Source organism: Brachyistius frenatus, unplaced genomic scaffold, assembly GCF_029030835.1.
Source record: "Brachyistius frenatus isolate BFR_SWC_R1_liver_20210118 unplaced genomic scaffold, ASM2903083v1 Contig_200, whole genome shotgun sequence".
NCBI lineage: Eukaryota > Metazoa > Chordata > Actinopteri > Embiotocidae > Brachyistius > Brachyistius frenatus.
Window position 1 is genome coordinate 537,041 of NW_027210799.1, and position 23,836 is coordinate 560,876.

The 23,836-nt window shown below is 45.3% G+C and overlaps 1 protein-coding gene across 2 annotated transcripts in view; it reads right to left on the reverse strand.

Annotated features, from left to right (window-relative positions):
- Positions 1 to 1,842: 1,842 nt before the first annotated feature.
- The window catches only part of LOC138632929 (G patch domain-containing protein 8-like), a 59,985-nt gene continuing 37,991 nt past the window's right edge, over positions 1,843 to 23,836 (reverse strand). For both annotated transcript variants that reach the window (XM_069718835.1, XM_069718834.1), the window contains 4 exons: positions 21,498 to 21,602; positions 15,963 to 16,099; positions 12,570 to 12,694; positions 1,843 to 10,242 (listed from right to left, as the gene is read on the reverse strand). In XM_069718835.1, the coding sequence (XP_069574936.1) occupies positions 6,200 to 10,242; positions 12,570 to 12,694; positions 15,963 to 16,099; positions 21,498 to 21,602 (4,410 nt within the window). In that variant the 3' untranslated portion in view covers positions 1,843 to 6,199. The remainder of the gene's footprint in view (positions 10,243 to 12,569; positions 12,695 to 15,962; positions 16,100 to 21,497; positions 21,603 to 23,836) is intronic.

Below are 23,836 nucleotides of genomic sequence, written 5' to 3' on the forward strand. Positions count from 1 at the left end.
AGCTAGATTTGACCTCACTTCATGATCAGCCTAGATTTGAGTTTTTTTAGTGTCCAAATATCAAATTCAATTTTTTTTTTAAATATGGAAAACCCTTAAAGTCTAATAATAGTTTTAGAGAGATAAAATCTGTCCATTTCAATGGCAGGTAAATTTGAGTATCATCTGTGTAACGGGAGAAGGAGGAGCCATATCTGTTCAAGAATGAACCTCATGGGAGGAGCCTGTGAAAGGAAAATAGGACTGGGCCGAGAATAGAGCCCTGAGGAACGCCACAAGGGAGAAGCACTGACGAGGATACAAAACCATGTCAGGTTTTTGTTGTTTTTGCCCGCCTAGTTTGACCTGTCACTAACGTGTTATACATCACGTGTCGTCTGAGGCAGCTTTAAATAGACAACACTCACCGCCGTCCGTTTATTCTTCAGCGAGAGGTATCATGAATCTTTTCCAAGCCATTTTCGAAGCTCTTTGGAGAATGGAATTAAAATTTTTAGGAAGAATCGAGCGTTTGTCCAGGACTGTGTGTACACAAGGCAACCCAAATGAATCGCTATATTTTTAATTTAAGAACTGTATTTGCACAAGGTGTTTTTTCAGCTGTTTCCTCGTTAAATATTCTTAGAGGACAACAGCAATGTCCTAAAGATATATTTCTGCAATCTGTCTGAGTGCTTCTGATACATTAATTATTATGAATATATTTTTGTACGTAAATATCATACATCTTTCAGCGTATCTTGTTTCTTTGTCAGGCCCGTCGAGAGCATGGGCTGGTTAATGCTGAGGAGCTTTGTCTCTCCTCTCCCGGTGAAGTGCAGAACGAAAGCCACGACTGAGGTTTGCTTTAAACTTGTGTGCTGAGTAGTTTCTGTGGTTCGAAGCGAAAGGAAGCGAAGCGTGATGTTCTGCCGGCCGGCGCGCCGAGGAGCCCGTTGACTCACTCGGCCGTCTTGAGATGAGACATCCAGCAACCTTTCAAAAAGAACAAATCACGGAGACCCCCAGAAGAAGCCGAGTTCGGGGGCCCGAGAGATCTCGCGCACACACAAATACACAAACACGAACACTTTGTGAAACTAATCCCTGACAGTCTCACGAGTTCTAATGTCAGAAGGTTATTTAGTTGGTTTTTAAAGGTCACCCGAGCAAAATTCCTGCGAACCGTTGATTTGGTAATTAAGTGAACTCGAGTTGTCACACTCACAGCATTTGTTACTTCCATACAGTACACACACACACACACACACACACACACACACACACACACACACACACACACACACACACACACACACACACACACACACACACACACACACACACACACACACACACAGATGGAAATATTGTACACATGTAACACACTCACTCACACAGCCCCAGGTGTTGAACATGTTGAGTTTTGACGCTATTTTAGTCATTGAACATGATGGTCCCAGCTGTCTCTGGGTTTCTGGATACACACACACACACACACACACACACACACACACACACACACACACACACACACACACACACACACACACACACACATACACATACATACATGCACACACACACCCAAGGTCTCGGTCCCAAAGCAAACATCTGATCAGCCGAGGGAGTTGTACGAGTTCACAGCAGTGTTTTTTTTTAATTTTTTCTTCTTCTTGTGGTTTAAATCTCTTTTTCAGTCAAAATATTCGCTGAATAAGCGATGGACTCTTTTTTGTCTTTTCTTCCTTTATTATTTCACAAGCAGGTGAAATATCATGAAAAGTTATCGATGACAGACTTTTAATGAAAGCAAGTAAAAAAAAATAAATTAAAAAAAAATGACAACAAGACGCTGTGATATCAAGTCTAATGGTTTATTTCCATTTTCAGAGCAATGTGTTTTTCTCAACGGGTTTTAACTAGATCTATTATATTAGCAGGGATAATATCAGTGCATATGAGTTTGCTGAAATTAGATTACACAAACAAGGAAAAAGAAAAATCAGCTAAATATTAGTTTATCAGGTCTCAAGACATTTCTCTGACAAAACTGCTCTCTGAAGGAAACTCAAGTGTGGCCCTTTTTTTAAAAATTTTTTTTTATTTAAAAAGCCATTAACTGATGATTAAAGTACATCCAGTATGTACAACAGCTGAACAAGAGGACAAGTCGTTTACTCGCTAAAATAGCATCGGAGTACATGATACAAAAACTGTGCCTCATTCAACTGAGGGGTTCGCTACAAAAATACATCTAATAACAGCTTTTTTTTTTTCCGCCTCCTTCTTTAATATACACGCTTTTTTTTTTATCACAATAATAAATAAAAACCTGCGTTCATAGAGAACATACGGTCTCCACCCCCCTCCACCCTCCAGCCTCCTCCCGAAGGACAACAATACGGTTCTGATGTTTTCTTGCACTCGGTGCTGTGAAGAAGAAGAAGAAGTTGCGAGATAGTTTGGGGATGACGCCGCCGGTCATTAGCGTCACCGTTGGGCTGCGTAGTGTCGCCACGGCGACGTGCCCAACGCGCCGGCGACCGTCTGGTGAGGAAGCTGCTCACGGATGACTTCTCGGAAAAAGGACAGCAGAGTGGGCAAAAGATGCAAGCCGGAGCTGTGATGAATCAAACCGGGTGTGTCGGAGGTTTCTGGGATCAATAAGGCCGATTTGATATATATTTATATTTATATATATATATATATATATACATATATATATATATATATATATATCTTAAAGGCCTCGTCATGATCCGCCCACAAAAAACTGCCCCCTTTGCAGTTGAGTTTTAATGCGTATCGTTATTAGTTTTTTTTCTTTTGTTTGTGGTTGCAGCCGACGGCGGCGAGAAGCCGGTCGCTGGCCAGATGTTCGACTTCAGAGGAAACGAGAGGAAGAAGCTTGCGAGGAAAAACAACGCTCTTCCCTCCTCGCTCCCCCTTTTTCCATTCACACCTCCGGCGAAGTCGAGGAGGTGTCACGCATGTCGGCGGCGACGCGGCGGGGTTAATTGTGACGGATTTCCAGAGATAATGAACTCGCCAATGAAAGAGATTTTGAAGAAGGAAATAAAGGGTCTACATCCACCTTCTTTTTTTAATTTTTTTTATTCTTGTGTAGCTTTAGCTGTAAACCTTCAAGGCTTTAAAGGGGGGGGAAAAAAAAATCCCCCCTGAGGGGGCTGATCGCAGAGAAACACTTTGAACTTCCTCGCGTCTGAATGAAGGGATGTGACTTCAACTCACCGACCACAGAGTGGAAAATCACCTGTCAGACGGCAACCAGCAGCCGCTGAACGACAATAGAGGAGGAGGGACCTTTAATAAAAAAAAAAAAATAATACAAAAAATGCTTGTTGTGTGATTACCTGACAATCAAAGCAGCCCTCGCATCTCCTGCTGCATGTCACTGAATCACACGCCTCGTGTGTGTGTGTGTGTGTGTGTGTGTGTGTGTGCGTGTGCGTGTGCGTGTGTTTGACCGGGTGTCACCGCTAAATGTAAAGTTATCCACCACTTTGGGGATGTTTTTATCGCAGTCGCCTCGGCGTGATAAAGGCAGAACAGCGACAGTCTGGAAGCGTCGGGTGAAAAGGTCGCGCGCTAGGAAGTCGGTTCATCAAAATCAAAAGAGAGAGAAAAAAAAAAGGCTCATTTCTGAACTGGACATTTCGCTCTGATGTTCGGCAGTCGCACGGCCGCGGAGGAGACACAGGTTTACACATCTTCCGGCGGCATCAGCAGGCCTGCACCAATAACTGATAGGGAGCAGTGGACGGAAACAAAACAAACGACAAATCAACGTGGTTTTTCTGTCTCGAACTGAAAGCGAAACGAGGAAGCTGGAAAATAACTTCAGGAACAACGCTGTCGACTTGTTGTCGATTTCTTTTATTCAGTTAATCATCGAATAATCGTCTTCAAACGAGCTCGACGTCTTTAAGTGTGCTTGATTTTAAACACTTTCTTGTTGTGTTGATAATAATTAGGACGGTAATTCTGCTAAACCTGGAGTTTGATCAACCGATCGGCTTGTTTGTGAAATCTTTCGTTTCAGATTTAGGAAGTATAAACTGACCTACAGTTCCCCACAGCACCCCTCTGGATGGAAACCATCAACCGTTCATCTGCTTCATGTACATTTTCAGATACCGAAGATACAAAGATTTGTCTTTGCGCTTGAGGAAACCTTGCGTCGTTATTCTCCTGTTTAACGTCCACATCCTAAAGGAAATTGGGTTTTTCATACTGTGCTGAGATCATTTCGTTAGCATTCAGCTAACTGCTGCCTCCGTACTGAGCCTCCAGTCGTCGATGCTGCATTCACGTCATGTCGGAACCAGAAAATGTCCTATTAGTCCGACTGGCTGGTGTTCACATTATCTCCGCACGCTCTGGACGTGTCGTCGCTCCATTACTACGCTCGCCTTTTCAGTGCTTTCACCGATTTAGCATATTTAACACCGTCAGGCTCACAATGGACAGTTTTTTTTAACAACTGCTGCAGCAGAACCGGAGATATCATCTCTCTTTATTTTTTGAATTATTATTCCATGCTTTTTTCCCCCCTCCCTCTGGCACCTACGTTACCCACAATGCACTTTGACTGCAGATTGCTGCAATAAGACATTTGGGTAGGTCACGCTTGTAGTGGCTGATTTGGCCTCGGGTCTGAATCGGAGACGAGCGACGGGCTACGACGGTCGGGTAACTCCACACGCTCCCATTTTAATTTTTTTAATTTTTATCCATTTCAAAGTTGTAGTTTTCAGCCCCAAACAAGTGACCGGAGGGCAACTCCCCGAGATCTGTAAACAAACTTTGATGTGTAAAATCGGTGGAGTTCCCCTTTAATGTGATGTTTAATTCAACTGTTCAGGAGGGTTTCGCTCCAGATCTCGTTGAGCGAGGATGAGAAGTCCTCAATTATATCTCATGACATGGAAGTATAATTGTTTTATTAGGTATGAAGTGATTAAATATGAAGGTTTTTTTTACAGAAAGTTAACCAGAGAAATTTTGTTTCATATTTGTTAAAAGATGACGTATTTATTTTAGTATCAACGTGAAGCAGGAAACCCCTCGATTGTGTTTTTAACACGTTAGAAAACCGTCCCTTCGGGGGAATAAAGACTTGCCGAAGTTGCTGCGTTCAAATGGAAGTTGTGAGCTCGTGGTTACAAGTTGGAAAAAAAAAATACCCACTGTTGCTAGGCAACGTGGACAGCGTCTAGAAGCCACAGAGGCTAACAATTTAGCAAGCTAACGGGGGTGATAACGTAAAGCAGGATATGCAAAAGGCACCGAGGGAAAAGATGACGCCGTTGGGAAGGTCAGCATTTTCCTCACATGTAGGCTGTTATCTAAGTTATGAAGACAAACTCCACACGACTAAAATTACAATATATTAGCTGAACATGCAACCAAACATTAACTTCCGTGACCTCTGACCTTTCCGTAAACGTCAGCAAACGACGTCACAACTCGTGAACTCGAGGATTATCGGAAAAATTAGAGTTCAGACCGTCGTGAACACCACAAGAGGGCTGCAGGCGGTAAATACGACCATATTTGGACGCAGCAAAGAGACTTCCTGCCTGTGGACAACCTAAAAAGTCGTGCAGGTCGTCGGCTATTTATGAGCAACGAGCGGCTCAGAGAAACGAAGGAAACGACTGAGGTCGAAGCTCGTTTAGTCGTATCGCAGACCGAAGATGTCTGAGAGTGTAATGTGGGGGAATTTGTCCTTTTTAAAGTCATAAAAATGTCCAACATGCCTCGCGAGCAAAATCATCGGTTTCAAAATGCAAAACAGGAGCGTTGACTGATTTCGAGAAACGAGCCCAGCTGTGTGTCCCCACCGCGATCCCGCTGGCTGCACACCTGAGGCTCATTTTGAGCAGGATTGCGGCTGATGAAGATAATTAGCCATCTTTATTTACCCCCCCCCTCCCTCGACGTGTGAATCAGTGCTGGAGTGTGTTTGGACGGAGCGACGAGGTTGCCCGAGGTTTGGCTTTAAAGAAAGATCGGTTCTGTTTTTCTGCTTAAGCGTTCCTGAAATCGTCCTCCCTCGAGTTTAATCCTCTCTACGAGCATGCAGGCGATGACACACTCAAATCTGCTTTCGCCCGGCTGATAACTTTTTCTGTGGAAAACGGGGGAAATGTACCTTTTTTTTTTTTTTTTTTTTTTTCCTACGTGAACGTTTTCAGAACAACACCTGTAAGGGTAAAACCGCTGCATGTGGAGGAGGGTACAGAGACGGGTGGTGACTCTGCACCGGGTGAAACGCTGCTGCTAAGGGAAACGGACCGGGGCCGTCCAGGAGAGGGATGGGGGAGGAGGCATAGAAAGAGGGAGGAAGAGGAGGAGGAGGTGGATTGAGAGCGAGATGAGAGAGATGTGGGGAGAAGGAGGGAAGGAGGTGAGGGTAGGAGGGGACGGGAAGGTGCGACGGAGGCGGGAGAAGCGAGAGGTGATGCTGGATGATGGTGTGGTGGAAGGAGAAGGAGGAAGAGGAGGAGGAGGAGGAGGACGACGGCGGCGGCGGGAGGAGGAGAGGAGCGTGGAGGGCGATGCACGGCGGAGGGAGGCGACGGGCAAAACGAGGCCTCTTCTCCGGGTAGAAATGTTCAAAATCCACCTCCTTCCTCCTCTCCCTTTCCTTCTCCGCCTTCTCCCGCTCCTTCCTCCTCACCCACTCCATCTCCCACTCCTCCTGCTTTTCCTTCACCCTTTTCCTCTCCATCTGTTTCTCCTCCTCCTCCTCCTTTCTCTTGTCCCTCTGAGCAACGTCCTCCCCTTCGCATTCGACAACAGCATTAGCACAGTGATTGCAATCAGCGACACGATCAGCGTCGAGACGACCGCGCCGACCGCCGTCGACGTCCTCGCCGACGCTTCGACGAACACCTTCGCAGGTTTTGTAATCAATCGCGGGATCGGAGAGGTTGTTTGTGTGCGGTTTGGTTTTTATCCGGTCGTGATTAAGCGCGTCGTTGCTTCGGCGGTCGGCGTGCGTGTCGTCGGCGCTACAGGTGAACGAGTCTTTAGGAAGTACGTCCGGCTCGTCGCTCCGGTGAGCGGCGTGAAGCTCCGCCCCCCGTCCGCCGCCGTCACCCGGTGAATCTGCGTTTGGCTGACTGTCTTTGTCGCGTCGGTTGCGGACGGCCGAGTCGTCGGGTTTGTCGACCCCGCGACCCTCGTCCGGTGCGTCGGAGGTGCGACGGACACCGAGAGCTTTCTCTGTCCACGACCGCAGCTCTTCCTCGCCTGAAGAGGAGCCGACGGCAATCTGTCTGCAGCGATCGGCGGCGCCGTCGCAGCAGCAGTCACCGGGCGTGCCCGTCGCGTTGCGGCTGAACGTTCCCGTCGTCCTGCAAACTGAGAGGCAGTCGGCGGTTTTGTCGTCCGATAGTGTCCCGTTGCCGCGGAGTCGGAGAGCCTCTGCGTGATCCTGACTACGACGGGCCTCGTCCACGCTGAGGTCGGAGGTCGAACCGGCACCGGCTCCTCCGTGTCTCAAAACAGCGGCGGCTCTCCTCGTCTGCCTCCTTCCCCTTTTCCGTTTCTTCCTCGGCGCGGCCGCGTCCTCGGGAGGACTCCACTTCCTCTTGCCGCCCGCCGCCGCCGCCGCCGCTCCCGTCGACATCGCTTCCTTCGAAAGCACGTCGCCGGCGAGGCTCACGCGAGCCGATCCCGTTCTCCGGTCCGTTTGTGCCGAGCAGCGCGGGGTCGCGCCCGAAACGGGATCGCCGCGTCCCGCGGGTATTGTTTGTCTTTGACTGCGCGCTGCTTCTCCGGCGGGAGGCGGCACGAGGCTAATCGCCGGATCGCACGCTGTTTCCCTGTGAGCTTTCGGAACGAGGCAAATTTCCGCCTCTCCTGCTGCGTCTCGACGGGGAAAAGCGACGCCGCTAATCGCCGGGTTGCACACGTTTTCCCCGGCGCCCTGAACGCCTCTTATCTTCCTTGGATTCCTTTGCTCCTCATCTCCCTGTCCTTCCCGCCTCACCGCTTGTGTATTTTTGTGCATCACTCCCGTCTCTCTGTAATTCTGAGCGGGGTCGGCTGTAATTGCGGGACAGCGTGGCATCTCTATGACAGACCCGGGGACGGGGCTAATCACCGAGTTACATGCTGCACCCCTGCAGAGGAGCTTTCTGAGCCCCCGGCCCCACCCGGAGGCTGATTGCTGGGATTGATGCTGGCTGGCCTCCCTTTTCACCTGCAGACACAGCTGGTTACACCGATTACACCGATTCACTGGAAGATTACTTAATAGCTCTCCTCTCTTCTTGTCATTTGTACCTGCCCTCTCTCGCTCCGTCTGATCTCCTCTTATCCTCCTCTCCTCTCCCTTCGTCCTCTTTTCTCTCCCTCCTACCGGCCGATTTGCCGCAAGATTACTTAATAGCTCTTTTTCTCGCCTCTCCTCTTTTGCGGCGCCCTCTCTTTTCAACCTCCCTTCATACATCTGATTCCCACAAAGAGCGCTTATTGTTCTTCGTCCCCTTTCGGAGTCTTTTCTATCCGTATCTTCTCCTCTTTTCCTCCTCCCCCTCTTCCTCATTCTCCTCCTCACCCCTCCTCTCCTCTTCCTCCTCCTCCTCCTCCCTGCTTTCTGAAGGCCGAGCGCCGGTGCACGGTGGCATTCTGCGGAAACAGGATCGGATTTTAAAGCGCTTTCATCGTGGCAGCCGGAGTGATCCGGAACTGCGTCGCTGCCGCCGCAACGGGCAACAGGTTCCATAGGATTTCCTGCCCGTCCTCCTTCATCCTCCTCTTCCCTTTCATCTATCCTCTCCTCCCTTCCTCCCTCCGAATCTTCCTGCCTCTGTTGGCAGTTGGCTTGTTTGATCACAGATGGCTTTATTCTCTCCCTCCCTTCCTCCAGCCCTCCTTTCTTTTCCTCACCCCCTTGCTTGGCCCTGTTGTGCGCTCTGAAGTCGTACAGCAGCGGGTTGACGCTGTAGGAGACGGAGGGCGACGTCTTGGTGTAGCTGACCATCTCCGTCGGCCAGAGAAGGACCCTGCTACCGTCTCGGCTTAGGACGCGACAAAACGGTTCTTTGGGACGAGCGGGGTGCGCCGAGGTCGAGTCTTTCGCCCCGTTTGACGGCGAGGAGTTTGATTCTTTGGGCTGCGTTTGAGCTGAAGAGTCTTTGGTGTCACTTAAAACACCAGCAATTGATTTTCCAGGCTGATTTGTTGCAGGGCAAAGCAGATCCTTCTCTTCCTGGGGCGTCTGATCGCCCACATCAACCTCGTTGCCTCTGCGTACCGAATCCTCTGCCGCAGCTGTGCTTACACTGTCAGAAATCTGTCCCAGTAGCCCGCTGTTTAAATAAAAATGAGCTCCAGTCCCACTTTCATTGCCGACTTGGGCTCCAGTCCCATTGTCATTACATAAGGAGATTTGGGCTCCGTTCCCACCGATAACAGAGTCCTCAGCTCCGATCGCATTGCGATTACATAAAGAAACCTGGGCGCTGGTCCCAGAGAGTCCCGCCGGTCCCTTCTCGGTAGACATGATGGCTGCAGCCTCAGAGTGCCGGGTTGCAGGTCTACCGTCCGCACCGCACTGATTTCCAGTATCCAAACGATCTACCGCCACAACATCCACGTCTGCAGATGCCGGAGATTTGAGCTGCTGATCGGCGACTTTCTCCCCCAGACTTTTGGCTCTTTCCTCGTGCTTCGCTGACAAACCGGAGCCCTGCCCGGCTTGGATGAAGACGGCCGCTGATTGGTGCAGGAGGACGCAGGTCCTTTTGGGCAGCGAGAAGGACACGGGACGGACTCGGCCGGGGACGGAGGCGCCGCAAACTGCTCTGCTCCTGTTCACACTGACGTTGGTCGTGTTGGCGAAGGCGGCGGCGGCGTTCTTGCTGATGCTGGTCACCAAGGTTTTGTTGAAAATGGAGCCATTAGCCGTGCCGTCCGCGGCAGTCGTCGTGATGTTATTGGGAGTAATGGGGTTGCTTAAATAATTATGAGCCCAAGGGATCTTGTTAAAGTGTCTGGTTTTGGTGGCGTTGTTGATACTCGTGTTATCAGTGCTCATCATGTCGCCGGCCGTCAGGTGATTGTAGTCCAGATGGGTTTCGTTGAGGATGCAGGATCCCGCCGCAGCAGTCGAGGTGTTGCTGGCGTCCATTTGGCCGTACGCCCACTGAGCGTTGCCCAGGAGTCGGGTTTCCAGCGCCGGGTCCAGGGGAAGGAAGGGCTGGATCATCGGGGTTTGAGGCTCTAGATGGAGGGGAGAGCAGAAAGGGATTAAAGCAGCTGACACTGGTTACATTTACATGCGAAACATAACAGGATTATCTGCCTAACCTGACTATAAAGAACGGAGTAGGACGGGATACATGTAGAAGAATAGCACTCATTTTTAAGACATCCCATGAACTAAGCTCCTTATGCATTCATTCAGCGCTCTGGCTCTTCACCATTACTCTTTTGTTGCTTTTAACACATCTGAATATGATTTATGGGCGTAGGATGGACTTAAGAAAAACACAAGCACAGAGCTGAATGAGAGGAAAAGAGTGGAAAAAAACCAACAACAAGATTAAAGGGTTTATTTCAACATGTAATATCCATCTTTGTAAAACCACAGAGGAGCACAACATCAGTGTGGTGAATGATTCAGACTATTATTTATTGAGTGAAGGTTTTAGTAAAATGACTTGTACCCTTTAAAAGTAATCCATAATGTGGCTTCTCCTCACTCTAGAAAAACCCTCTTTGTTTAAATGTTTGAGCTTTAGGAGGGGAAGCCTTCAAATGAATTATGACTCTTCCTTTCCTAAATGTGAAAAATGCATTTAGCGCTCGGAAGAAGGTTGAATTTAAATGGAGTTGTCGAAGTTTTCCGTCAGTTTCAACTTTAAAATGAAAAAGGAAAACTTGCAACTGAGATATTTTCATAAAAGACGGGGTGACAATTGATTGTTTCTTTGAAACGGCAGGGACGCTCCATGTTAGGCTTTCTTTATTTCTCAAAAGAGATGCATTTATTTTGCGCTCTAAATTCCACTTGTGACAGACTAAAGGGAGCTGGTATCAGAAATACATTCAGATGAAATGACGTATTTAACTGGAAAGTATTACCCCAAAACTCATTCTTAGAACTGTTTTCACAGACGAGCTTCTATGTACACTTTCATATGTATGTACACTTCATTTAAATCTGTAAAATCCCACAAAGAAAAAAAAATCCAACCTCCACAAAGGTTTTAACGCTCAGATTTCGAGAGGTGTTGATTCATCATTTTGGAGGATGTCGGGCTGTTGAGCTGCACTGCGTTACGCCGAGAGGTGTGTCTATCGGAAAGGTAATACATCACTAAATAAAGTAGAGATAAAAAAAAAATTGGTATCGTCATAAAAGTGGCATTAATCACAGGGTTTGGTTCCCACAGTTCCTCCTGTCCACATGTCAGCGTGATCTCGGGCGAGATAATGAACCCCGCATTGTTTCCGACGGTCGTACTGCCGACTTGCACGGCAGCTCGCCGCCATCGATGTGTGAATGTGAGAGGAAAAAGAGGCCAATTTTAAAGCCTGGATGAAAGCGCTATGTAAATGTAACCGTTTTACGCCTGAATCCCAAAACACACCACCTGCATCGGAAACGTAATTGCGTGCCCTCGGTGCCACTCTCCTCCTCTCAAACTGCTATTTTCTTCTTCTTTTTTTACAGCCATTGGCAGCAGAGTTACGCAAAAGATACCCGTCGTATGCGCCGTGATGAGGAGGGTTCGAAAAAGGGCACGTGAATTATAGTCTATTTATTTTATTAAAGATATACGCAATTTTATTAAAGATATACGCAAAGATGCTAAAAATCTCAAGGGTTATACACAAGGTGGTCTCGAACTATCGTTATCATTGAATCGTTATATTAACATTGTTTAATTGTTATTTGGCTCTGTGAAATGGTTCAAGTGCGAATGGGCCCACATTGAAATTCCTACACCCCCCCCCCCCCCGGGCCCCCCGAGACCCCGGCAGAGCGTGGAAATGCGATGATAAATGTCGGCGTGACACAACTGGTGATGATAGTTTGTTTTATTCTCCAGTCTCCGGCTTTCCATTCACACGAAGGTCAGCGCTGTCAGGACGGTTTGCAGTTGGTCAAACAGCGGGAATCTGTGCATTCAAGTTCGTCGAACTCTAAAAAGCAACTCCGCTGATCGCTGCAGCTTCATTGGAAACTATTGTTTTTGGTCTGAAATTCTGCTTGTTACAGATGCTACTGTCACGGAGTCCCTACAGCCATATTTCATTCAGTGGATAATTGCCCAGAACCATTTCCTGTTGTCGTGTTATGTACCACATCTTCCCCAAACCACATCTCCTCGTGTGTGTGTGTGTGTGTTTTGCATCTTCAGACCATTTCTTTTCCCGTTAGTCTGCTCTCGATAAGGATATTTCCGCGTCTCTGCAGCAGACCACACTCCGTTTAATCCCTCAATATCCAGACTGATACCCTCATCACCAAAACCAAACACACACTCATAAACTATTTAAGCCGCCGAGTACACGCCTTTTAAGTGGATAAGAGATCTTACTTGCTCCCAGTGTGGCGCTGCTCGGATGGATGCCGGCCCAGTTCTGCACAAAGTCCGGCCTGGACTCATCTGCCGGGTCGACCGCCACGGTGGTGGACCGGAACATGGGACCAGAACCCGGAGCGCTGATGAGGACAGGGAAGGAGAAAGATGACAAAAAGTTAAAACACCAAGAGGACGAAAGGAAAGAAAGAAGAGGAAATGAGATGGGAAGAGAGAAGTGATAGAAGAGCGATTAGAAATGAAAGAAAACATACAAGAGAGGAGACGGGAGAGGTGGAAAGGACGAAAGGAAAGGACGAAAGGACGAAAGGAAAGGAAAGGAAAGGAAAGGAAAGGAGGAAAGGAAAGGAAAGGAAAGGAAAGGAAAGGAAAGGAAAGATAAAAAGGAATTAACAAGAAAGGATAAAAAGAAGAAAATGACAGAGAAGACACATGAAACCAAGGCGAGAGGACGAGAGGAAAGACGAGGACGAAACAAAACATTAAATTGGAGAGAAGAGGAGAAAAAAAAACAGACAAGAGGAGCAGACGAATTAAGAGAGAAAGTCGAAGAGGAGAAAAGGACGAAATGAAAAGAAACAAATGAAAATCTGGGGGAACAAACGAGAGGATACAAATTGTTTTTAGAAAGAGTAAACAAGTGAAGAGGAAACAAGAAGACGAGCGTTCGAGGAGGACAAGGAGGAGAGCAGAGCTGAAATCCAGCTTAAAATCAATTTGGCCACGCTTCTCCTCTCGCTGCCTTTTGTTGCCAGGAGCCAAACTGCATTGTTGCAAATCTGAAAATGGCAATGACAGCCGATACTGATACGCCGCTTGCAGTGCGAGCGGGCGGGTTCGGCCCCCACAGCGCGATCGGTCTCCGGCGCTTCGCCGTCGAGCGGCAAACAGATCCCCGCAAAAGCACGGCGCGAGATGCTTTTATCGGTTGCCGTGCCAACGCTTATTGTAACCAAGGAGCTAGTTAGTGATCTCCCTTTTCCCGTTTTATTTTTACTCACGCGGAGCTCTGTGAAATAAACATGTCAGTTCATGAAGTGTTTTTTTTTTTTTTTTTTTTTAAGTCGTAGATAACTTTTCATGCACGGATTTCAAAAGTCTCGGGCGTTTGATCGTGTCTTCGGGGACTATTTTTCTGGCGGAGAGCTACGTTGTCTTCGTGTGGGCGTCCTCAGGTTGCGACTCGCAGCTTTGAGATCCCAATTGTGCATTCATGTGATATCGTACATGTATTTTGAGAAACCAATTTCTCTGTTTCTTTTTTTGGTAGCTCGCCAGATGACCCCTCCTCATAACATGTTTGTGGCCAAAATCCGCGACGTCTGTTTCTGGACCTCTCGGTTTGTTTATCGTTTGTCTTGCAGGAAATGGTTTTTTTTTTTATAAACACAAATCACGTGAGCTGTTTGGCAGCCCACTTGAAAGTCCCAGATGTCGGCGCTTCCCACCAGCACATACACACACAGAAATGTCGATTTTTTTTAATTTTTTTTCAGCAATTTCGACACACAGCTGTAAAGTAGGAACATCTCACATGGGCGGATTATGAAACACTGGGGGCCTCGGCGCAGACGTGTAAAAGGCCCCTCCTTCTACATATGAGCGGGAGCCCCCCCTTAGTTAAAAGCATCTTTTTGTGGTCATTTTGTGGTACTTTGTCTTCTTTTTATGGTTGTTTCATATCTTTTTGTCTTTTCTGGGTTGTTTTCAATCATTTTTGAGTCACTTTACACAAATTTTTGCATGTTTTGCAGTCGTTTTACTTTTTTTTTTAAAATTTGTTTTTATTTGGGGTGTTTCACATTTCTTTTTACACTATTTTGTGGTAATTCTGGTTCTTTGTATGTTTTGGATTCATTTCTCACAAATTTGACATTACTGTTGTGGGCCTTCTGCTTGTTTTTATAGTTGTTTCACATCTCTTTGCACCATTATTTGATCATTTGCATCTTTTGTAGTTGCTTTGTATGTTTTGAGGTAATTCTGGGTAATTTATAATTTTTTTTTACATCTTGCAGTTGTTTTGTATGTTTTTGTGGTTGTTTACATCTTTTTTGTGGTTGTTTCGTTGCGGACATTTTCTGGTTGTTCAGTATGTTTTGTGGTAATTTGGAGTCATTTATCACATTGACTTTAAGCCTCCTTGCAGTTGTTTTAACACTTTTTGTGATCATTTTGCATCTGTTTCTGGTCCTTTTGTGTTTGTTTATGGTTGTTTTGCCTTTTTGCAATTGTTTGATTGCCTTTCCATCAAAGCAAATTGCCAATAACTTCAAACTGAGGCTCTGACCCAGGGTCCCCTTGACCCTCTGGGCTCGGGGCCAATGCCTCATGAACCCTTTAAATAATCCATCCTTGGCTGTAAGTAAAACACGTATTGATGGCTGAATTCCATTTAGCTGCTTTAGTTTCAGCTTCCTGTTATGAGCGTTGTACGGAGGTTTGTTGTCTCTAACTTTGTCTCCTGTTTGGTTCTGAGAAGGAAACGTACTGTTTTTCTCCGACTTTTTTTGGTGCTAAAACCAAATGGAAATGACACTGATGAAAGCAGAGCGAATAAACAAAACCTTTGCAGGTCATAAAACCAAAATAATGAGCTGAATGATGTTATAATGTTCCATAGAGCTGTAGTCAGGTGATGAGCATCTTTGGGTTTGATCCTTTAGGAGTGACCGCTCACATTGCAAACAGTCCTTCAATCCCATCAACATTTCAACAGTTAAAATGATTTAATTTTATGTCAAGTTGCACAAAATATAAGTCACGCAACATAAACTTCTTCTAGAGTGGCTGCTTATTTCACCACACATATAATAAATGGGAGAAAACGAAGTGGCAGCCAGCAGTGACGTCACCCGTCGGTTTGTGAGCATTATGAAGCCTCGAATTCAGATTTTGGCCGGCGCCATCTTGCTAGTTCGGTTTGGAGCAGGAAGTGACCATATTTGGACAAGCTGGGGGGAGGAGCCAGCAGTGGATCTGACTGATCTGATGGGAAACCTGACGATACTACGTCCCACCCACTGATAGCTGTAAACTGACTCAAACAGACACGCCCCCAAAAACAGGTCTTCTTGAATCTTCTTTTCTAATGAATGAGGGATTATTTTCAGATGGACCTCCAGAAAACTAATAAGAAGGAGTGACTTTAGCTAACAACACCGAGATAACTGATGGACACATTTTATTCACTTTGGATTTGATGAGAGAAGTTGAATGGGAGTCTATGGAGCCGGAGGCTTTTTGGAGCCGACCTCTAGTGGCACTAGCTGGTATTGCAGCTGAAGACACTTCTACATCGGCCTCATTTTTCAGACTCTGAAATAACGTCTACTTTTATATACGGTCTACAAGTTAAAACAACAAGAGGAAGTGTCGGCCGTCACTCACCACGCTCCCGTCCTCCTCTCCTCATGCTGATGGAGTCTCCTCAGCGCTCGCTCCTCTCTCCTCTCCTCCCTGCGCCTCCTCTGCCTCCTGCAGGCCAGCGCTCGGTAAAACTCTCTCTGCTTCAGCTCCTTCAGGCGCTGGACGACAAAAGCAGAGAGGCATCACCATTAGTGGTGGAAGCAGGAGTGTTATTTTAACAAGGAGGTCGAAGACGTTTTGTTTCTGAGTGAGTGTGTGTGTGTGTGTGTGTGTGTGTGTGTGTGTGTGTGTGTGTGTGTGTGTGTGTGTGTGTGTGCGGGAGTTCATCCGTCAACTCTGCAATTCTTTATCTGCTCTGTGTGTGAGTATAAAGTTGTGTGTTTGTGATTATATGTACTTGCTAAGCCGGCCTGTGTCAGCTCCAGTACAGTCCAGACCAGCTTAATTCACTTACTGAGCTCTGTTTGCAAGCTGTCTGCAAGCCGGAGATACTAACACACTGGGTGTGTTTGTGTGGCACAAATGATAATAATAATGATAATAATACACCAGTGGGCTCACATCACTGACAGACAGAAGACAAAAGACAGGCAGACAGCGAGGCGGGCAGAGAAAAACCGACAAATGGATAAGCAGACCGAAATAGACAGACGGATGAAACACGGGCCGACAGACAGACAGACAGACAGACAGGCAGGCAGGTACAACCACAGAGGGACAAAGAGACAGGCTGGGAGACAGATGCTGTGGGGTTTGTTAGAGCTATGCAGCCTCTGCATTTCGTGGAAGGTGGATATATATACGGCGTGACAAACTGACAGGAAAGCTCACCGTAATCTGAGGCAACATCACCGCAAACCACAACCTAAAAAAATAGCCACGGAGGTGAAGCAACACCTTTACAATACCTTCAAAAAAATATATTATAATCTTCTTTATGTTGTTTACATCATTAAACCGACACCGTGACCAATAATTCATGAGAAAATGTCGCACATAATGTAACATTAGTGGCACAACAGCTACCTCATTTTTCAGGAAGGTCTTTAAATGTCATTTTAACATGTTTTTTTTGTGTGTAATTGATTGATTACATGAACTCTGACATGGATCTCTTTAGTATATTTAGATGGTTTCTTCTATTTCTGTTAGTAAAGTAAAGAGTCTCTATTTAAATATAATGTTCTGCCAAACTAAACCACATTTGTCAGATTTTATCAGCTGATATTGTCCTATCGCAGATATATCAGTATCTATGTATAGGTTGTCCGATATGAAAACGTCTTTTTTACACAACATAATGCAGAAAAAAAACAGACCCAGATTGTTTTCTGTTGCGACGATTAATCGATGTCCCTTGTAGACCTAAAATGCAAATTATTGCTCAACGCTGCGATTTACTGATGTTCCCTAAACGCTTCACATGCTGTCATTAGACCAGGGGTGGGCAAACTACGGCCCGCGGGCCACATCCGGCCCGTTGGTCTTTTTAATCCGGCCCGCCGAAGATTGGTACAGAATTGCCCAAATCAAATCATATCATAATTATGACTGCATTCATTTGACCTTGTCCTGTAATACCTGGCGGTCCACCAGGTGGTGCACTAGACGCAGTGATGCATTGACTTGATTTTGCGGAGGCCGGGCTGCTCTCTGTTGTTACTCTGCTGCTGCTCTGAACACATCTGCGACAATGAACGGGCCAAAGAAAAGAAAAGTCGACAGCGAGCGCCGAGTGTTTAATAAGGAACGGACGACTAAATACTTTTTCACTGAAGTCCGGTTGAAGGCCGTGTGTCTTATTTACCAAGAAACCGTTTCAGTTTTAAAGGAATACAACATCGGTCGTCACTTTTCCACCGAGCATGCTCATTGCGCGAACAACCAGTCAACGCGGGAACGGACGGCGACCGCTCGGAGGTCGGCAGATCGTTTGCAGGATCAAGCCTTTCTCCGAAGGGGAGTTTGTCAAAGAGTGCTGGTAGAGACAGCAGGTGTCTGGTGTCCTGAGAGAAGAACACGGTAGAAAACATGAGCTCATCACGCAGGACGGTGACGAAGACTTGGCGAGCAGGCGAAACAAAAAAGCGGAGTCATTTCCATGATATTTCTTGGCACTGGACGAAAGTAATGACATAAAGGACACCGCTCAGCTTTTAATGTTTATTAGAGGGATTAACGACAATTTTGAGATAATGGAGGAGTTTGTGTCCGTGGAACCCCTGAAGGGGTCACCGTCTTCAAGGAGAAGTTCAACTCTCTTAAACTGGATGAGTTTCATGCTTCATTAAAGCAGCCAAATTTCCAAACATCCAGAAGATGTCCCAGAAGATGCTGGTGTTGTTTGTCTCTACTGTGTGTGAACAGACTTTTAGTGTGATGAACACCAACGAAGCACCTCACAGATCCCAGCTGAGTGATGAACACCTCAGATCTGTTCTGAGAACACAACAAAACTAACAGCAGACTTCGATGCTCTGACAGAGAAGCTGATCAACAACACTGCTCCCACTAAAAGTGAATGGAAGTATGAACACTGTGATGCCTTTTTTATGTTTATGATTGATATGTATGCATCTGGTGCTGGCCCGACCCGTCTGTCAAATTTTAAAAGTCAATGTGGCCCTTGAGCCAAAAAGTTTGCCCGCCCCTGCGTTAGACGCTCAATCTGAGAACGTGGCCAAGAAATGAGTCTGAAATAAGTTGAAACCAAGTTATTTTGTTCACGTCCAAGTAGAAGTTTGTTCACAGATGCGGATGAGATTTAATGCTGTAAAGTTAGGGTGTTGACGTCGCCTAGGTATCAAAAATTATGACTGAATGACGAGGCAGTTTTCATACTTGGTATCGAAACAGTTCGGTCGGTGCCATAAAACTATCAAAGTTTGGTACCCGGCTCTTTCCGAGTCTGTTTCAGGGGCCTCTGATGCATTCGGCCCCCGAGGCTGCGCTCCATTATCTGAAGTCGCATTTCGGAAAGTGTTTTTCCTCCTCGTTGATACTCTTATGTCGTAAAAACGTCACCAACCAGGTGAAGTGATGATAAATTTCCTACTGATGATGCTAAAAGCAAAAACTCGACACACTGCGAACACAATAAACGCTCAGTTTTTTTGTTTTGTGTGTTTCCACCATTCAGACTGCAGATTGTAAGCGTGTTTCGATTGTGAAGCTTTTTACTAAAGCACATTGGACTTAAAATGAACTGTGGCTTTGAGGCTGAAGAGCCACAGAGAGTCGGAGCAAAGTGTTTACACCAGGAGATAGAGATCATCTGGTGTGGATGTGGATTTTCTCTCAGTTCAGAGTCTGTTGTTTTTAAGCCTCATAAGCTTTTGTTTCCTTTCAGCTCCACGGTGCTGCAGTAACGGAACTAACACAACAAATTGCACGTCACCTTCCTCCCACTTACAGATCTCGCGGTTTAAATTATATATTCAATCGGGGGAAGCATACAGCCTCTTTAAGCATAATGATGAGGCATTAAACGGGGTCATATTTTTTTCCCGGGCTGACTCGTTGCATCCGTCACAGCAAGCACACATCAGGTTGCCGGTGACGTCGCCTCGCCGCTTAATTTTAGGAAAGAAGACGGGACCGTGACCGACCGTGAACCAAAAGACGGGGCGGCTTAGCGCGTCGCCGGCTGGAGAATATTACTGCTGGAAAATCCATTTCCTGCAAGTGTTGCAGTCTCCAACAATATGCCCCTAAATGCTCGGCATCCTCAAGTAAACCTAATAACTCTGACACACAGCTAACTGTGAAAAATATTATGGCTCTTTCATCGCTTTGCAAGTGAACAAATGATAATTGCAGCAAATACATTCCTCCCAGCGCCTATAATTTTGTAAACAGCTGCAAGTTCTCAGAGTCGCCCTCCTCCTCCTCCTCCTCCTCCTCCTCATCCCACTATGAAAGTACAAACTCCTTTTACACTAAAAGAGAAAACATGATGAGAGAAAGAGGAGCGTTGCAGCAATGCGATGAGTCCCCACATGTTTTAGGTAAGCAGGGTGCATTATTGATAACATGTGTGTTACTATTTAATCGGAGCAAGCTGTGCTATTGATTTGAAGCTAAAACGAATCTACAAGTTTTGCTCCAGAAAGCAAAATCACCATGAATCCCAGCAATCAATATTTATATTGAGAGAATCATATGCTTATACACATATGAAGTCAAGCTGATTACAGCAGCGTGTTTCTATATACAAAAGACATTTGAAAACATTGATTCATGTTCTTTTTCCTTTTTATTGATTTTATTCCCTCTTTCTCAAGTAAGCATGGACTGTAGATGAAATGCATGAAATCGTTTCCTTTAAATATCAATAAAATATAAACTATATCATATAAAATCCTCATACATTATCTGGAACATCAGTCTTTCATTTAAAAAAGAAGAAGATGGGAATATTTGTTTTTTCAAATCCAACAAATTGGATATCTGACTGATAATAATCCTGTTGCTGCAAAACTCATTATTTAAAAAAATCCAATATTGCCATAAAGCAGTTCTACGTATTGATTTGCAGCGTCAACAGTGATCTAACACATCGAGAGATGTTAAAGAGATAGTTATTATAGCAGAGGCTCTTCTGTTGTTTTATGGTCGGTGCTGGTTGTTTGGCTACGATTCATTTAATTCGCCACCGTTTTCATTTTGCTGCTGCGTTTCTTACTATATACCAAAATATATATATATAACTTCAGTCCTGTAAGACTCAAGCAAACCAACTGAAATAATTTTTTTCAGCACGATGTGGACAATTTGCAGCCACATATTGTATATTATTTAAAAGTGAATTAATAAAAGCACCAGTGGTGACAAAAACATGTGTACCTCAGGTGCTGATAATCATTTAGTGACATAACTTAGTTACTGATGAGGGTTACAGCTTGATCCTGATGTACATCATTGTGCTCCATTTGTGTGCAACAGGAACAGCTTCTGAACTTTTTGTACTGAATGAGTGTTTTTCCAGTCGCTCAATACTGGAGAGGAGCAAAAAAAAAAGAAAAACCCCAAAAACTGGGCTAATTACTTTACTATAAATTACTCAGCACAACTCAGTCAAAGGCGGTTTTAAACAACTTCGATACTTCTCTCTCAACATTTTCTGTATATTTCTGTGTATTTCTGTGTATTTCTATATATAGAAATTAAAAAACAAAACAAGACATGGTTTAAAAGCAGCCGATATATTTAATATCCATCAACACTTGCCATCACGTTATGATATTCCATCAGTAAGCAACGCGACAGCCCGGCGCTGCCGTGTTAATACGTCCACGCGTCCTAAAAATCAATCAGGTGAAGTGCTCCGGTTTTCACTCGGCGCGGTCACGAGAATGGATATCGTTATGTGTTGGTGGGATTTGGTCGACCGCAGTGTGTGCGTTGTGTCGTGTATCTGAAACCAGAGTCGAGTGCTCGTCGGGGGCGCCGGGGATGTAATAAATCCGTGACCTTGGTTCAGGAGGGTTTAAGGTGCTGTGCGGCGGGATAAAGCCCCGACCTCTGGGTGCCTTGTTAAGGGGCCGACCGACTCACCTGCTTGTGGTGATGGTCGTAGGAGTTGATGTGGTTGTCGTACTGCTGGTGCCTCACGTACTGCTTATCGCACAGCTCGCAGTAAAACCTGGACTCCCCGTCCTCCTGCAGACAGACGGAAGAAAGACAGAAGTGAAGGTCTCCATATGAAAAATTTTATATATATATATATATATATATATATTCGTGTTGTGTGTCTTTGTGGTGATCTTGAGAGTCACTGTACCGTTAACAAGATTTATGGCTCTTCATTTTCAGTTCATAATGATCTTTTTACTGAAGAAATACTGCTTTTTCTTTTTCAAACAAAAGTATAAGTTCCTTATTTTAAAAAAATATGAACCTCTTAGCGTTCACCTTTTTTCTTTTCTTTTTTTACTCTAAAAGACTGAAAAGATTGGAAACATTTTGTTCTTTGGACTCTTTAGGTGAAAATAGTGTGCAGCACATAGTTATTCAAAAAGTGTGATCCTCTTATCTCGACCCGAAATCCCTTCATGAATATGTGTCTGGCCTCGCTTCATTGAGGATTGTCGCCAGTCATCGCCTCCCAACGGGCGTAGACCTCAGCAGCCCATAAACCAATCAGCATCGACCACCATATGAGGTATGTTGTATCCTCGTAACTCATCAAGCTTGAAACAATAAAGCTTCAATTCTTCAAAATGTGCTAAAATTGCAGTTCTCGCTCTACCGCCATTGTTGGAAATACATTTAAAAACAAAATACTTGACTTCACCATCAGTTGTACTTAGCCACGCCCACTGTTACCTGATTGGTCCGCCCTTCGGAGTGGTCGAGCAAACCGTAGCGTTTAGTGGTTATACTCCTGTACGTCTACTAATTATATTTTTGCCACTTTTATGTTAGAATTGAAACACTATCTTTGCTGTCCGCACAACAACAACAGCATTAATTAGATATCTGAATGAAGACCAGAAAAGAAAACTGTAACTTATCTTCCTTCGGAAAAGAAAAGAACCCTTTTCGATATGTTTTTCATCGTAAAGTAAAAACTCAAAACACTCAACCTGGTGTTGATTCGATAAATGATCTCACAAAACAGTTCACAGTCCTTCGGGTTAGGAAAATAAAGATAAAATGCGACTTGCGACTTATCAGATAAAGACTGAAAAGTACCTTTCACATCTTGTTAGCGTGATTATAAATCACAACTTTGGTCGTAAAAGCGAAATGAAAACTAAATGTGAGCGTGGAAAAAGTTGAGGTTCGGTTGGTGAATCACAGTCACGTTGTAAAATGTGTTTATGGGGATGTAAATTCATCATACTCAAGCTTTTAATTTGTTACCTGTCATATAGCATGTGTATGTGTATATATATGTGTGTGTGTGTGTGTGTGTGTGTGTGTGTGTGTGTGTGTGTGTGTGTGTGTGTTCATGGCAGAGGTTGTCATGTGGAGTGATGCTGTCTCTATTGCTTCCGATGGCTAATGGGCCCTTCAATCACATCTATTGATCAGCAATCTGAGTGTCTGAGTGAAAACACACACACACACACACACACACACACACACACACACACACACACACACACACACACACACACACACACACACAAAGACACATAAAGACACGCACAAGCACACTAAACTAACACACACATTTCTGCAAACCCTTTTACAGCCACGACTTTTAATAAATCAGCGTGTCTTAAGCCCATATAGACATTCACAGATGTAGTAATGCAGGATTTTACACACACACACACACACACACACACACACACACACACACACACACACACACACACACACACACACACACACACACACACACACACACACACACACACACACACACACATTTTCGCCATTAATGGAAGATTGATTTATCTTTAAAAGTCGGGAAAATTCAATCTGTGACACGACCTTCAGTGGAGGTCTGAGCTCTGGGCTCTGTGTGTGTGTGTGTGTGTGTGTGTGTGTGTGTGTGTGTGTGTGTGTGTGTGTGTGTGTGTGTGTGTGTGTGTGTGCGCGCGTCACAGTTTGCATAAGTTGGAAATTTCCAACTTTTTGTCTCTTAAAAAAAAAAAAAAAAAAAAAAAAAAAGAGAAGAAGAATTCGCAGAGGGAGGGGGCCGGAGACAAGAGAGACAAACGCAGACTGAAAATGTGACCGAGAACAAGATGGAGACAAACAAGAGAGACAAAAGACAGCCTCGTTTTTAATCCCTCGGCGTCGTCGTCGGCCATTACCGCCGGGATCTCCTCCTTCGGTCCGCATTAGCTGGTCAGACGAGAGATTACTGCAGCTGCCATAATCCCATTAAGTAACGAATTTATGTTACATTATTCTATTCCAGGACGAAACATTACATT